Below are 17,334 nucleotides of genomic sequence, written 5' to 3'. Positions count from 1 at the left end.
ACTGCTCCCACTGAACAAACAAATGACACTACACACAAGCCCATGTGCTCACAATCACAAGTTGGTGAACCGTCATCCTAGCCCCCGGCCCTGTTGAGCAAAACGTGCCTGCGAACCCTAAACTCGAGCTGCAATCGTGAGAACTAATTAATGGGTTGCATCGAATCCTTCTTCACGCGCACATTTGTATCTGTTCCATTCCTACTATAAGTAGGAGATATCATCAAGCACAAGCAGAACATCGCATTGATCTGATACGATATCACACAGCGCGCCTACTCGAACTCATTCATGCAAGCTCCCAATAATTTACCCGCGTGATACTACCAGTATATATATACTACTACTCCTACCTTACCTGCAGCCGTTTCTCCTTGCGCATTTGCTGATCGAGGAGGCTCCATCGCCATGGCTGCTGCGACGTTGCTCCTGGTGCTAACGGTCGTCGCCCTCGGCTCCGGTCATGGCGAGGCCTTCGACCCTAACCCCCTCCAGGACTTCTGCGTCGCCGACACCACGTCCAAAGGTAAGCAAATTAAACGCCGTGCTAGTATCGACTCTTTGGTTTCTACGTACTTCGAAATGTGATCGTCATCTATGGTGGCATACGCGTGCGTGCAGTGCGCGTGAACGGGGTGGCGTGCAAGGACCCGGCGGCGGCGGTGGCGGACGACTTCTTCTTCGCCGGCGTGGACAAGCCGGGCGGCGGCGCGGCGAGCAAGTGGTACGGGTTCTCGGCGCTGACGGTGCAGATCCCGGGCCTGAACACGCTGGGCGAGTCGCACGCCCGCGTGGACGTGGCGCCGGGGGGCGTCTTCCCGCCGCACTACCACCCGAGGGCGGCGGAGACAGCGCTGGTGCTGGAGGGCTCCGTCTACTTCGGCTTCGTCTCCTCCTACCCGGACAACCGGCTCTTCGCCAAGGTGCTCCGCAAGGGCGACGTTTTCGCCGTGCCCCAGGGGCTCGTGCACTTCCTCTACAACAACGGCACCGCGCCCGCCGCCATCTACGCCTCCCTCAGCAGCCAGAACGCCGGGCTGGTGCTCCTCGGCGACGCGCTCTTCGCCGGGGCCATCCCCGACGACCTCGTTGCTAAGTCGCTCCTCATGGATAGGCACACCGTCGGGAGCATCCGGGCAAACTTCCGGCGGCCTTGATGCATGCATGGACACGCTGTTCCTATCTCCTCCTGTATTGTCTGCGGGCACAACAATTTGCAACCGTTCCTTTGCAATAAATGAACATCTGCGCTGGATTTCGAAATAAGATATCGGTAATCGTAATGGGCGAACGTTCGCTCTGTACCTCCCACGCGTGTGTCTCCTTGTGAGCATGTCCCTTGACTGTCACTGGTCTAGAATCAAGAGTTCAAGACTGAAGAGAGACGGACGGGCTATCCATTCCTCGAGCTTTAAACCTTCTCTCCCCGGCCGTCAATGTGGCAGCTGCTTCCTCTCCTCTCTGACGGTCGCGTCGTGGACACAAACGTTGCACGGTGGCCAAGGCGAGGGTCCTCGCCGGCGCCGGCCAGCATCGCCGCAAGCTGGTGACCACGAGTCCACGACCTGCATGCATCAGCAGCTAGGGATCGATTCTCTCCGTGATGGATGATCACGATGGGAGGAATCCAATGGAGTGCTCTCTCAGGGCTAAGCCTGCTAGTAGATGTTACCTTGTTGCATGGTTGGACTCTTGTGATGTTAGCTTGATGATCGAGGCAGTGGCGCAGTGTTAGTACTCGATGTGGTAGAGTTGGTGGGAGGATGATATGTATCGCCCGCAGCGTTCTTGATCAAGCGATCGCTCACGTCGGGACGCCGGCTAGCGTGGAGTGTGCCGGCAGAATATTTCGAATGGCTAGACAGTACTACAGTAGCCTAGTTACGGTTTGTGGTTTTTCTTTCTGTTTTAATTATTTAATTTTCCACTTCACCACAAAACACCTTTCATACAACAATTGAGAGTTCAAAAAAGTTCATGAATTTGAAAAAAATTCCACTAATCCAAAAAATGTTCGTGAATTTGAAATAAAATCATGAATTCAAAAATGTTCAAGATTTAAAATTATTTAACAAAAAATTATTTTATATACGATGAAAACTTTTTAATATAAAATGGACTCTTTTTAAGTAACACAATGAACAATTTGCAATTTGCTGCAACCAGCAATAAGCAAGTATTTTGGCAGAACACTTGTTGGGCAAGGTGTCTTCCATGAACAACATCGAAAGGGGCGGACAATACCTGAGGTGTGAAACAAACCAGGGAGTGCAACAAAAGCGAAGTAAAAGACACCTGGGTGGAGCGGTGGTTGTCCGGTAAGAACTAGGCGACGACCGAAGTGGTTTAGAGGCATCGGCGTTCTTGGTGGGTGCAGATACAAAGCAATGGGAGGGACGGAGTGGGGGAAGTGCTCCGGGAGGGGGCGGTTTGTGTGGGCCGGGTGTGTCGGGGTCCAATGTGATGCAGTTCGGACACATGCAAACCTCCTCCGGGCTTCTTTCCGGTTTTGGCGGAATTGGACATGCGGACCGGTCCGCGGACGTGATCGGCTTTGGAGGGCACAAAGTGTCCGGAGAGCATGGTCCAGGACATTTACAAGTGGTTTGATGCATGGCGTTGGACATGCCCTTACTACACAAACGTGTTAGTGAAAAAAAGCATATTCAACATCGTTACATCTTGGTATGGACCGACCAAGCTGGTTCGTAGTTACCCTCAGACCTGACAATTAATTCACGAAATAAATAAAATGGAGGGCTGTAGCCTGGCTGATGCATGTATGTACAGTATTACTTGCAGGCTCGACAAACCCCACCTTCCATGCAAAAGTAAAAGAGTTTCACAGCGGAAATAAAAAGAAGCACTGTCGGCTGAGCTTTCCATTCTCGGCTCGGCATTAGCTTGGAGAAGGAAAGCATGCCTGGAACGGGCGAAGATGATGGAAACAAATTAAAGAGCGTTGTGGAATAGATTGATCTTTTTTATTTTCTTCTTTTCAGGCTAGTCAATGTGCACGTTGATTTGAAAGTATATTAAGTGCATGCGGATATTAAGTAGGATATTACTTGCGTGTTATTATGTGATTAACACTATATTTGGCATGAAATTAATTGCACGCTAAACGTGTTGAGCGCTCGACATTGAAGCAGTCTAGGTCGTTGGATTGACATGATTTGATGGCCAAGATTAATTGGATCTGCCCCTTTGAGTTTTTATATTGGTATAGATGAGGGGAATATTTTTTTCGTTTTTACTTTTACAAAGTTACTGTGTTTGTTCTCTCTCTCACTAGTAGAAAAACACCTATTAGTCCCGGTTCGTAAGGGCCTTTAGTCCCGGTTCATGAATCGGGACTAATGGGTCGTTACTAATACCTCCTCCTTTAGTCCCAGTTCTAACACGAACCGGGACAGATGGTCCTTCACGTGGCCGGTGCGCCGAGCCCAGGCAGGGGGGCCTTTGGTCCCGGTTGGTGGCACCAACCGGGACCAAAAGGCATCCATGTGTTAGCATTCGAGTGACTAGGGTTTTTGTTTTTTTTTTGAAGGGGGGGGGGGTTTGGGGGTTTTGGGGGTTAATTTAGGTGTTTCATATATTGTGTTAGCTAGCTAATTAATAGAGAGAAGTGTCCTCTCTTATGTCCGTGCTTGGTCGACGCTACGTACTATATACATATAGCCCTAGACACGCTAGCTAGTAAGAAAATGAAGGGAACCATTGAGTACAGAAGTTCGTCATGCATACCGAGAGAAATGATCGATCGACCTCTCCTTCTTCGAGAGATTGGTCGAACAACAAGTTTTCGTATCATGTACGTCCGACGTTACTGGCTACATACATGTACAATATATAAGATCTCTCAATTACAGTCCCCTAGCATTTGAAATCAACTTCGACATGGTATTCTCCGGCTTTATTGATGACGTGGTCAAGAAAGAATCCCGCCAATTCCTCTTGAATTGCTTTCATGCGATCTGGTTCTAGAAGTTCATTCCGCATCTGCCACGTCTAATTTGAAGAAGGGGGTTAATTAATACATATATATGAATGAAACTCAACAGAAATGATGGTGTAATAAAATGAAATTGTGAATATTATTGCTTACGCACTTCATATTGTCTTTGAGAGTAGCCCCGCTTGTTTTTCAAAGTCGCGGTGTGGATGAACTCGCACACGTAGTATCCACAGAAATCATTCCCTTGTTCCTGCCACAAGCACTTTACGAGAAATAGAGGTCAATCAAACTGATAATGAAGCATTATAAATGGCATTGATGAAAGTATAGCTATAGAATCAACGGGAGATGCGCGCAACTAGCTAGCCAGTAGTACTTACTTTCGGGTATGTATATCGCAGCTCCTTCGGCAGTCCCGGAGCTTCTGCGGTGAACTGTTTCCAAACCCTGCAAGACAAAGAAAATAATTATTATTACTTGAGATATCAGGAAATGAACAAAAAGTTGCCGATATGGTGCGATAATGATCGATTGAACTTACTTGCTGAGCATTTCAGTCATGTCCGCATAGGTTTTGGGATCTTTCCGTCTCGAGTCTAAGACGGTTACTAGTCCACGCTCAAGCTTAATCTCCAGAAGAATATAGTGGTACCTGCGCACGCATGCATAACTCATCAATTACATTACTATAACCTCGCTCGAGTAATAAGGGAAACCGAATATGCAAACGACAGTAACACTCACTTGCCATTGTAAGGAAAGAGTATGGTATCTTTGTTTTGATTTTTGATCAACGATTGTAGCAAGTTGTCCTCGGCCTCGTTGACGTGCTTTTCAACCAGAAATACATCTATGATATTTGTGTTAATGAACCCAATATCATAAATTTCATTTTTTTTTGCACTCGACGATCTTCAATCTGCATAATATATTGAGGATAATTAATTATAAATACATGCAATGAAAGAGCCGAGCTATATATAGAGACTTAATGACAGAAATAGTACTTACAGGCGGTAGAAAAAGACCGTTAATTTATCGAGGGCCTTTTGATTGAAGAACTCGAAGAACTCCTCAAATGGAACATGCAACAGATCATTTCCAACGAGGTCGTGCTCCTCTTTAGTTCTCAGATACAAAGTATTCATCCCCCCAGACTCTCTGCAGGTTTTCATGTACCAAGTATGGAATCTTCGCATCATCATTGTTAGAGATTTTTCATCTTTGACGAGAGGCTTCCCGTACTCGTATTTGTGTTCTTCCACCTCCATGAAATCAGGAAGTGCATCGTCAGGCAGGTAATCTTGTAGATTGCCATAACCGGCCACCATCCCCGGAACATTAGCGACGATGTTGCCGCTAGACACATTGAGCGGGGGGCACGATTGGTTTGCTTGTTCGCCGAGCTGGTCAATTTTTTTCGCAGCTGCTCGTTCTTTTGCTCTTTGATGTCTGACAGTACTTCCCGACCGCCCGCTTGGAGATATGTCTGTTCAGTAATGCGCTCATAGTTGGTTCTCGGCGGAGACTTTGCCGGTTTCCTCAGGGCATCGAGAGTGCGCTTTGCTTTCACCGGATCTACCTTCTCCTCTGGAGGTGGATGTCTCTTTGCTTTCACCCCTTCAAAGAACTCCTTCACGTGGGTCCGCACGATCGTATTGTTTTCCTCCTCGGTCCTCTCGTACGGTAACTTCTCTAGAGGCTTTAGAGGTGGACCGTATCTGTATTGCCTCTCTCCTCTTCTTGTGCTGCTAGACGCCGGAGCAGACGGAGTGGCTACAGCGTCTGTCTTCTTTCGTGCTTGCTTACGAGGCGGAGGAGAAGGACTACGACGCGCCGGAGCAGCCGGGGCGGCGGCGGGTCTCTTCCGCCCTTGCTGGCGAGGCGGAGAAGGAGGAGGCTTCTGGCTACTCGGGAGCGCCGGCGCAGGCGGAGAAGGAGGCGGAGTGCCGCCACGCATGCCCTGATCGTCACTCGCCGGAGGAGGAGGCAGTGGAGGAGGCGGAGTGCCCTGACTCGCTGGAGGAGAAGGAGGAGGCGGAGGTGTCTAGTTCGGAAGGTTGATGAGCTCCTTCCGCCATAGGCATGGAGTCTTTAGAGCAGAACCCAGCCTAGTCTCCCCTTCACCGGTAGGGTGGTCAAGCAGGAGGTCCTCAAATCCCTCTGTTATTTCATCCACCATCACCTTAGCATATTCTTCTGGAATCGGCTGGCAGTGATAAGTTGTGCCGGGTCCACTAGGATAAACTTGGCCAACAACCGCCTTGACCTTCAAATTCATCCATCGCGCCATAATGTGGCAATTTTGAGACTCCGTGATATTATCCACGGGATAGATGGTAGGAGCCGTCAAGACATGCTCCGGCTGAAGCAGCTTGGTGGAAGCCACGCTGCTTCTCCGCTGAGATGGCGGGGTAGCTTCGGGGGAAGCTTCGGCAGGTTGTTTGCTGCGATCTACTGCTTCTCGTTCCTCTAGCCCCATTACCCTTTCGTGCAGCGCCTGCAGTTGGTCCTGCTCCAGTTTCTTCCTCCTCTCGTGGGTTTTGTAACCCCCTGCGTCCGTAAAACCAACCTTCCATGGAATGGAGCCTAGCGTGCCTCGTGCCTGTCCAGGGTGCTCAGGATTCCTAAGGGCCATTGTGAGCTCGTCCTTCTCCCTGTTTGGAAGGAATGTCCCTCGCTGCGCTGCATCGATATAGTGTCGAAGGTTCTTGACCGGTATTTGCAGTTGCTCGTCCGTCCAATGGCACTTCCCTGTTACAGGGTCCAAGGTTCCGCCAGCCCCGAAGAACCAAGTCCGGCAATGGTCTGGCCAGTACATTATCTCTGGTTCGATCCCTTTTTCAAGCAGATCATGCTCAGCCTTGGACCACTTAGGCCGGGCTTTGAGGTAGCCACCTGACCCCGTGCGATAGTGAAGCTTCTTCTTCGCAGCATTTTCCTTGTTTGTCGCCGACATCTTCTTACTCTCTTTTGATGTCTTGTGGGCCACAAATGCGGGTCAGTGATCTTTGATCTTCTCATATTTGCCGATGAATTCTGGTGTCTTTTTTTGTCGACAAACTGGTTCAGCTCTTTCCTCCACCTCCTCATTAGGGTTGCCATCTTCTTAAGAGCACAAGACTTGATTAATTGCTCTTTAACTGGCTTCTTCGGATCCTCCTCTAGCGGTAGGGTGAAATTTGCCTTCAGCCGAGTCTAAAGATCTTCTTTCTGCATATCATTGACATAAGACACCTCAGGGTCTTCCTCCTTAGGCTTATACCATTGATGGATGCTGATCGGGATCTTGTCCCTAACAAGAACCCCGCACTGAGCAGAAAATGGCTTCCTTGTCCGGATGGGTTCAATCGGTTCGCCGTCGGGTGCGATTTCTATGATCTCAAACTTTTTATCCGAGCTCAACTTTTTTTTCGGGCCTCATCTCCTTACCGAAGTTGTGCACGATCTGGAGGGCTAGAAATTATAAGGAAGAAAGACGAGAGTAATTAATATGTGTACATATACCAAAACAATGGATGCATCAATTAACTAGTCAGCACGGGCTTAACTAATATATATATATATACTTGGCCGGACTCGGTTCGGTCACCGGAGCAGTCAGCACGGTCTCCTTCTTGTACCTCCATTGTGTCACCGGAGCCATCATGAACATAGTCCTCTTCTTGTACCGGCATTAATGGGCCGAAGCCATCATGAACATAGCCCTCTTCTTCACCCAGTCCTTCCTGACCATCGGTGTCGTTGAGAAATGACGCAACTTCATCACTTCCTTGTGCGATTATGTCCCCCAACATCGCTTCTGTTTCTTCGTCTCGGGAGTGCTCCATAGTTTCTGCAAATATTTACAACATGTCAATTATTATTCAAACATGGTACAGATGGATATATATATATATATATATATATATATATATATATATATTAGTGGCAAACGTAGAACTAGCTAGCTAATCACAATAAGGAAACATGTTAGTGGACTCGACGCTGCTTCTCTAGGGTTTGGGGTCGCCTCGACACAACGCTTCAAGGGTTTGGGGTGGCCTCGATGACAACGCTCTTTTAACTTGGTAAATTTGGGTGGCCTCGAGAGAGTTAATTTGTCGGGTAGGGGCGCGGCGGGAGGGGGTAGGAGACCAACATCGTTTTCTCTCTAGGGTTTGGGTGTCCTCGAGAGTTTTGGTCGAGCGAGAGGGCCGAGGGGGGTGCTGCCGTTGTATAAGTTATCACGGTCGAGAGGGGGTATATATATCGACCACCCCTCATGTCGAAGTTATCTCGAGGGGGTTATATCGACAACGATGCGACATACATATACATGGGAAAATAATGTTATCGGGGAGGGGGTATCGGTACCCCCCCTCGTGTTGAAGTTTCTTCTTTCTCCTCTATTCCTTTCTTCTTCTACTACTCTTCTTTTTCTTCTTCTCCCTCGAGAAAGGAAAATAAGGAAAAGGAAGAAAAGAGGAAGAAGGAAGAAGGAAGAAGAAGAAGGAAAAAAAAAAGGAGAAGAAGAAAGGAATAGAGGAGAAGAAGAAAATATAGAAATTTTTCTATTGTTTCTTCTTCTCCTCTATTCCTTTCTTCTTCTCCTCTTCTTTTTCTTCTTTTTTCCTCTTCTTATTTATTTCTCCTCTTCTTCCTCTCCTCTTCTTCTCCTTTCTTCCTCTTCTTATTTTCCTTTTTCCTCTCATTCTTTTAGTATTGCTTGTTTAAAAAAATGTTCAAATAGAAAATTTTGAAAAAAACAAAGGTTTTGCCTAATGCATTGCTCATATGAATATACAAGCATTTGCATATTCTACAATAATTAATATCACCAAATAAAGAGGAGAAGAAGAAAGGAATAGATCAGGAGAAGATTAAAGAAAAAAAAAGAGGAGAAGAAGAAAGGAATAGAGGAGAAGAAGAAAAAATAGAATTTTCTATTTTTTCTTCTTCTCCTCTATTCCTTTCTTCTTCTCCTCTTCATTTTCTTCTTTTTTCTTCTTCTTATTTATTTCTCCTCTTCTTCCTCCCCTCTTCTTCTCCTTTTCTTCCTCTTCTTATTTTTTTTCCTCTCATTCCTTTTCTTCTTCTTCCTTTCCTAGCTAGATATATAAATTTTTTCTAAAAATTAAACTAACCTAAAATGTACTAAATCAGAGAACATACATAGATAAAACTTTTCTAAAAATCTAACTTTTGCATATATATATATATACTTTAAAACATCATTACAATTGAAAAAATACATACATACATAAAAAAACATGTAAAAAATACATACATACATATATGAACAAACATAAAAAAATACATATATCTAAAAAATACATACATACATATATGAATCTAAAAACATATAAAAAATAACATGTATAACTAAAAAAATAGCACGGCGGCGGCGGGGCCGCAAGACGCGGTGCTCACAGAGGGAGGAGCGCGCGGCGGGAGCGTCGGGGCGAGCAGTGGCGCGGCGACGGCGTCGGGGCAGGAGCGGCGCGCGGCCGGGCAGGGGCGGCGCGCGTTGGGGCAGGGACGGCGCGCGGCGATGGCGACGGGCGAGGGCGCGGGCGATGGCGAGGGCGCGGGCGGCGACGACGACGGGCGCGGGCGACGACGATGGCGACGGCGGGGGCGGCGGGCGGCGTCGGGGCAGCCTGGCGGCGACGATGTGCTCGGCGTCGTCGGGGGGCAACTGTGGTGATGAACTCTGCAAAATTGTGAAGTGCTACTTATATACCATGAGCATTGGTCCCGGTTCGTGGCACCAACCGGGACCAATGCCCCCTTTAGTCCCGGTTGGTGCCACCAACCGGGACCAAAGGCCTCTTTTTCGGCAGCCCAAAGGGCGGGAAGCGGCGACCTTTGGTACCGGTTGGTGCCACCAACCGGGACCAATGCCCCCCCCTTTAGTCCCGGTTGGTGCCACCAACCGGGACCAAAGGCCCCTGTGCTGCCCGCGTCGGGGCCAAAGTTTAGTCCCACCTCGCTAGTTGAGAGGGGCGCGCAGTGGTTTATAAGCCCCACTGCCGCACCCCTCTCGAGCTCCTCTCCACCGCAGGCTTTCGGGCCTACTTGCTATTGCTTTGCCTGATGGGCCTTCTGGGCCTACTGCGGGCCTGAATCCTGGCCCATAGTAGGGTTTCATGTCGTATTCAGGCCGTGGGGGCCCAGTAGGAGGCATTTTTTGTTTTTTGTTTTCTTTACTTATTGTTGCTATTTTTATTTTTTTCCAGTTTTTTTGTTTTGTTTTCTGCATTATTTATTTTCTTTTGTTTTTTGCTTTATTTTTTAATTCTTTTTGCTTTTAGTTTTAGGAAAATTATAAACTTTCTGTTAGTGCCATTAGTTTTCAAATTTGAAAACACTTTTTTTGTTTTTTGTTTTCTTTCTTGCTTTATTTATTTTATTTTGTTTCTACTTACAACAAAATACTTATTGTTGTTTTTTTGTTTTGTTTTCTGCATTATTTATTTTCTTTTGTTTTTTGCTTTATTTTTCAATTCTTTTGCTTTTAGTTTTAGGAAAATTATAAACTTTCTGTTAGTGCCATTAGTTTTCAAATTTGAAAACACTTTTTTGTTTTTTTGTTTTCTTTCTTGCTTTATTTATTTTATTTTGTTTCTACTTACAATCAAAATACTTATTGTTGCTATTTTTAATTATTACGAGGGCCGAACCATAAGACATTAAAGCATTTCAAATGAACTCTGAAAAAGTTGAAAGTTGGCATGGTATCATAAATTGACCCACATAGCATGTGCATGTACAAAACGGACAATGGTATCATACTCGTCAGTTACAAAGTTGGCATGGTATCATCATAATAGTTGCGGGAGAAAGTCTTCACTTTTTCTTCGCTTGTGTCATTTGCTTATTGCGCCGTAACCATGGATAATCTTCATCGTTTATCAGGATGCTGGGGTCAGCCTTGACTTTGAAGGGAGGAATTTCATGAAACTTTTCATAATCTTCAGACATGTCTGTCTTGCCCTCCACTCCCACGATGTCCCTTTTTCCTGAAAGAACTATGTGGCGCTTTGGCTCATCGTATGATGTATTCGCTTCCTTATCTTTTCTCTTTCTCGGTCTGGTAGACATGTCCTTCACATAGATAACCTGTGCCACATCATTGGCTAGGACGAACGGTTCGTCAGTGTACCCAAGATTTTTCAGATCCACTATTGTCATTCCGTACTGTGGGTCTACCTGTACCCCGCCTCCTGACAGATTGACCCATTTGCACTTAAACAAAGGGACCTTAAAATCATGTCCGTAGTCAAGTTCCCATATGTCCACTATGTAACCATAATATGTGTCCTTTCCCCTCTCGGTTGTTGCATCAAAGCGGACACCGCTGTTTTGGTTGGTGCTCTTTTGATCTTGGTCAATCGTGTAAAATGTATTCCCATTTATCTCGTATCCTTTCCAAATCAATACAGTCAAAGATGGTCCCCTGGACAACAAGTACAGCTCATCACAAACAGTGTTGTCACCTCTGATACGTGCTTCCAACCAACTGCTGAAAGTCCTGATGTGTTCACATGTAATCCAGTCGTCGCACTGCTCCGGGTGTTTGGAGCGCAGACTGTTCTTGTGTTCATCGACATACGGGGTCACCAAGGTAGAGTTCTGTAGAACTGTGTAGTGTGCTTGAGACCAAGAATATCCGTCCCTGCATATTATTGAGTCCCTTCCAAGCGTGCCTTTTCCAGTCAGTCTCCCCTCATACCGCGATTTAGGGAGACCTATCTTCTTAAGGCCAGGAATGAAGTCAACACAAAACCCGATGACATCCTCTGTTTGATGGCCCATGGAGATGCTTCCTTCTGGCCTAGCGCGGTTACGGACATATTTCTTTAGGACTCCCATGAACCTCTCAAAGGGGTACATATTGTGTAGAAATACGGGGCCCAGAATGACAATCTCGTCAACTAGATGAACTAGGACGTGCGTCATGATATTGAAGAAGGATGGTGGGAACACCAGCTCGAAACTGACAAGACATTGCACCACATCACTCCTTAGCCTTGGTATGATTTCTGGATCGATCACCTTCTGAGAGATTGCATTGAGGAATGCACATAGCTTCACAATGGCTAATCGGACGTTTTCCGGTAGAAGCCCCCTCAATGCAACCGGAAGCAGTTGCGTCATAATCACGTGGCAGTCATGAGACTTTAGGTTCTGAAACTTTTTCTCTGCCATATTTATTATTCCTTTTATATTCGACGAGAAGCCAGTCGGGACCTTCATACTAAGCAGGCATTCAAAGAAGATTTCCTTCTCTTCTTTGGTAAGAGCATAGCTGGCAGGACCTTCATACTGCTTTGGAGGCATGCCGTCTTTTTCGTGCAAACGTTGCAGGTCCTCCCGTGCCTCAGCTGTATCTTTTGTCTTCCCATACACGCCCAAGAAGCCTAGCAGGTTCACGCAAAGGTTCTTCGTCACGTGCATCACGTCGATCGAAGAGCGGACCTCTAGGTCTTTCCAGTAGGGTAGGTCCCAAAATATAGATTTCTTCTTCCACATGGGTGCGTGTCCCCCAGCGTCACTCGGAACAGCTAGTCTGCCGGGACCCTTTCCAAAGATTACGTGTAAATCATTGACCATAGCAAGTACGTGATCACCGGTACGCATGGCGGGCTTCTTCCGGTGATCTGCCTCGCCTTTGAAATGCTTGCCTTTCTTTCGACATTGATGGTTGGTCGGAAGAAATCGACGATGGCCCAGGTACACATTCTTCCTGCAGCTTGCCAGGTATATACTATCGGTGTCAAGTAAACAGTGCGTGCATGCGTGGTATCCCTTGTTTGTCTGTCCTGAAAGGTTACTGAGAGCGGGCCAATCATTGATGGTCACGAACATCAACGCCTTTAGGTTAAATTCCTCCTGTTTGTGCTCATCCCACGTACGTACACCGTTTCCATTCCACAGCTGTAAAAGTTCTTCAACTAATGGCCTTAGGTACACATCAATGTCGTTGCCGGGTTGCTTAGGGCCTTGGATGAGAACTGGCATCATAATGAACTTCCGCTTCATGCACATCCAAGGAGGAAGGTTATACATACATAGAGTCACGGGCCAGGTGTTGTGATTGCTGCTCTGCTCCCCGAAAGGATTAATGCCATCCGCGCTTAAAGCAAACCATACGTTCCTTGGCTCACTTGCAAACTCATCCCAGTACTTTCTCTCGATTTTTCTCCACTGCGACCCGTCAGCGGGTGCTCTCAACTTCCCGTCTTTCTTACGGTCCTCACTGTGCCATCGCATCAACTTGGCATGCTCTTCGTTTCTGAACAAAAGTTTCAACCGTGGTATTATAGGAACATACCACATCACCTTCGCAGGAACCCTCTTCCTGGGGGGCTCGTCGTCAACATCACCAGGATCATCTCATCTGATCTTATACCGTAATGCACCGTATACCGGGCATGCGTTCAGATCCTTGTACGCACCGCGGTAGAGGATGCAGTCATTAGGGCAGGCATGTATCTTCTGCACCTCCAATCCTAGAGGACATACGACCTTCTTTGCTGCGTATGTACTGTCGGGCAATTCGTTATCCTTTGGAAGCTTCTTCTTTAATATTTTCAGTAGCTTCTCAAATCCTTTGTCAGGCACAGCATTCTCTGCCTTCCACTGCAGCAATTCCAGTACGGTACCGAGCTTTGTGTTGCCATCTTCGCAATTGGGGTACAACCCTTTTTTGTGGTCCTCTAACATGCGATCGAACTTCAGCTTCTCCTTTTGACTTTCGCATTGCGTCCTTGCATCGACAATGACCGGGCGAAGATCATCATCATCGGGCGCATCGTCTGGTTCCTCTTGATCTTCAGCAGCTTCGCCCGTTGCAGCATCATCGTGCACATCGTCTGGTTCCTCTTGATGTTCAGGAGCATCACCGTATTCAGGGGGCACATAGTTGTCATCGTACTCTTCTTCTTCACCGTCTTCCATCATAACCCCTATTTCTCCGTGCCTCGTCCAAACATTATAGTGTGGCATGAAACCCTTGTAAAGCAGGTGGGTGTGGAGGATTTTCCGGTCAGAGTAAGACTTCGTATTCCCACATATAGGGCATGGACAACACATAAAACCATTCTTCTTGTTTGCCTCAGCCACTTCGAGAAAATCATGCACGCCCTTAATGTACTCGGAGGTGTGTCTTGAACCGTACATCCATTGCCGGTTCATCTGCGTGCATTATATATAATTAAGTGTGTCAAAAATCATTACAGAACATCATGAATAGATAATTAAGTGACAAATTAATAGAAGTTCATCATCACATTAAAACCAAAGTACATACATAGTTCTCATCTAACAACATAAAGCTCTGCAGAGCATCTAAATTAATTAAATCATACACTGAAACTATGTAAAACATTTCAATGCAAAAACAAATGCGATCATAATCGCAACCAATGTAACAACTGATCCAACGGCATAATGATACCAAGCCTCGATATGAATGGCATATTTTCTAATCTTTCTAATCTTCAAGCGCATTGCATCCATCTTGATCTTGTGATCATCGACGACATCCGCAACATGCAACTCCAATATCATCTTCTCCTCCTCAATTTTTCTAATTTTTTCCTTCAACAAATTATTTTCTTCTTCAACTAAATTCAACCTCTCGACAATAGGGTCGGTTGGAATTTCCGGTTCAACAACCTCCTAGATAAATAAAATATATGTCACGTTGGTCGGCATAATTGTCATAAACAATAAATGAACCAATAGTTATGAAAAGATAATATATACCACATCCGAATCATAGACAGGACGAGGGCCGACGGGGGCGGATACCAAAACCATCGCACTATATAAGATGCAATAATAAAAGTAAGAAAATTATACAAGTATCTATATAAACATACAAGTAAGAATTTTTTTTCCTGTCAGAAAGAAGATAAAAACAAGAGGCTCACCACGGTGGTGCCGGAGACGAGATCGGCGCGGGCAATCGACGGCGGTGAAGACGGGAAGGGGACGTGACGGACCGCTAAACCTAGACAAATATTGAGGAAAATGGAGCTTGGAGGTCGAGCTTGGAGAGGAGAAAGCTTAAGTAGTGTGGCTCGGGCATTCCATCAAACACCTCGTGTGCATAGGAGGTGAGCTAGAGCATCACAAAGCTCTCCCCTCGCCGGCCACGAAAAACAGAGCAGTGGGAGTGCTCTGCTCGCAGGCGAGGGGTATATATAGGCAACTAATTGGTTCCGGTTCGTGGCACGAACCGGGACTAAAGGGCAGCCTCTGGTCCCGGTTCAAGCCACCAACCGGGACCAATGGTGTTGGGCCAGGAGCTAGGCCCATTGGTCCCGGTTCGTCCCACCAAACGGGACCAATAGGTCCAGACGAACCGGGACCAATGGCCCACGTGGCCCGGCCGGCCCCCGTGGCTCACGAACCGGGTCCAATGCCCCCATTGGTCCCGGTTCTGGATTGAACCGGGACTAATGGGCTGGCCCGGCCTGGACCATTGCCCCCTTTTCTACTAGTGTTTATTCTCCCTTAAAAAAATCGATGTGCCAATTAGTGTTGGTTCTGTTCTCCTCCACCGAATAGTTTGCTTTAGGTCTCGACTTTTATTCCACATTGAATGTGTTGATTTTGTTGCCAGGTATGGCTTCCTTCCCTTCCCTGTCTTGCTATTGGTTTGGGAGGTGGTTTTTGTACTGGCACAAAAACGGTTGAAATTGGCAAGCCTCTAGATATGATACATATTCCCGACTTATTTAAACCAGACAAAATTATTGATGAGGACAGAAACACAATGAAACATGATGATGCACTATGAAACACGACGAACCCCGGTAAAATGATATCACACTACTTTAGGCCTATTTATTTTGGCAGTGTCTCTCATAAGCTGCCCACCCCCTAGCTCACCCCATAAGCCGTTACCTTAATTGTTTTAAGCTTCTAAACTAGTAAGCGATAAACAAACTTAGAAACCCAAACAAATTGGAGGAGCAACTTATGGGAGAAGCCACCAAAAATATTGGCCCTTAACGTAACTTGTAGTCTTTTGAAATTCACTTGAAACAATCTGAACACACTTACACACAGTGAAACATTATGTGCCCTTTTGAACATGGTGAAACCAGATGAAACTATTTTGGAACTTGTGTAGCCTTCAACAAATACTTGTTGAAACCACACACACGCGAGCACACACCAATAAAAATATATGCTTTACGTGATATTTTAGCGAAATAAAAACACCATGATGAACAAAAGAACATAGTAAAACATCATGATGCACAATGAAACCTCAAGAGAGATCTGTCGTACACACAATTAAGCCTCATGAAACATATGCCTTGGTTCCAAAGACTTTCATGTCAATTTTATCATGTTTCAAAAGTGAAAAGTTTAGTTATCAAAAATTAAATTGAGTATTAGTCTTATTCAAAAGATCATGCCAGAAGAAATGTAATTGTCGAAATCGATTGTAATCCGAACTTTAAAGTGTAGACGAAGATACTCACCATCTAAGCTTCTGCATGAAGATTAAATAGAAGACTTGGGTGTGAGAGGAGAGAGAATCTAGGTAGTCTAGATGGGAGTTGAGAAGAGCACCTGGTTGTATTTGTATGCATGGTACCGTCCGACACTAAAGCTTAAAGTAGATACATACTCCTACTGAGGCTATACAATATTGAATAATTTTATGAAATTTTGGCGGATTAAAAGGTGCACAACCTGAGAAAAAGGATGGACGGTGGATGCATAGATGGTACCATGCAGTCCATCCTAGTGCAAGATAACCTTTTCTTTTGCTAAGGCTAATGCAAGATAATTAGAAACTGGGCTTTTCTGAAAGGAAAAGCCAAACAAACTAGAAACGACGGTGCACAATGCATGCGCTGCCTTTGTGTGGGTAAGTCCCAGCTACAGTAGCCTGACTTAGCCACTGATCGGAAAAGAGTGGCCCAGATCGATCCACTATGGAGGAGCACTGTTCACCGACGCAACAGTTCACTGTTTGATCCTGTAGATGAGGCACTGTAACCCATACTGTAGCATCGATCTATAGCGTTGATTGGGAATCTCACGGCTAGCCGGTGGGCTAAGGTAGCGGGATTGTGTGTGGCTGACTTGGCCATGGCAAGTGAGCGAATCCAGAGCGTGCATGCATGCACGTGAGTGCAGGCCCCACATGCAAGACGCCTTTAACCATTGACCACTGACCATGCATGACATGCAAACGCACTCCTGGTTTCCATCCTTTCCTCACGGCAGGCTCGTACCAAAGCAACAAAGGGCCGGCTAATAACTAGGTTTCGGAAATTAGATTGATATATGGGGCTTACAGAAGGGGAAAATGGAAATTATGGTCACCAGTTTGTATTGGGGTTTCATTTTTACTGCTGGAA

At 46.1% G+C, this 17,334-nt stretch overlaps 1 protein-coding gene across 1 annotated transcript; it reads left to right on the top strand.

Annotated features, from left to right (window-relative positions):
• The first annotated feature begins 264 nt into the window (after positions 1-264).
• Positions 265-1,198, top strand: LOC123162891 (germin-like protein 5-1). Its single transcript, XM_044580647.1, has 2 exons — positions 265-526; positions 622-1,198. Exons 1-2 carry the CDS (start codon positions 409-411, stop codon positions 1,155-1,157), a joined length of 654 nt encoding a protein of 217 aa, XP_044436582.1. The 5' UTR covers positions 265-408; the 3' UTR covers positions 1,158-1,198.
• Positions 1,199-17,334: the final 16,136 nt, after the last annotated feature.

The sequence above is a fragment of the Triticum aestivum genome, chromosome 7B (genome assembly GCF_018294505.1).
Source record: "Triticum aestivum cultivar Chinese Spring chromosome 7B, IWGSC CS RefSeq v2.1, whole genome shotgun sequence".
Classification (NCBI taxonomy): Eukaryota; Viridiplantae; Streptophyta; class Magnoliopsida; order Poales; family Poaceae; genus Triticum; species Triticum aestivum.
This window is presented reverse-complemented; position numbering and strand designations above follow the sequence as displayed.

Excerpts from the sequence above, each read along its gene's own strand:
- LOC123162891 (XM_044580647.1), top strand. The coding sequence starts at position 409 with ATGGCTGCTGCGACGTTGCTCCTGGTGCTAACGGTCGTCGCCCTCGGC. Across the intron at positions 527-621 it reads CGCCGACACCACGTCCAAAG|TGCGCGTGAACGGGGTGGCG; the intron begins GTAAGCAAATTA and ends GCGTGCGTGCAG.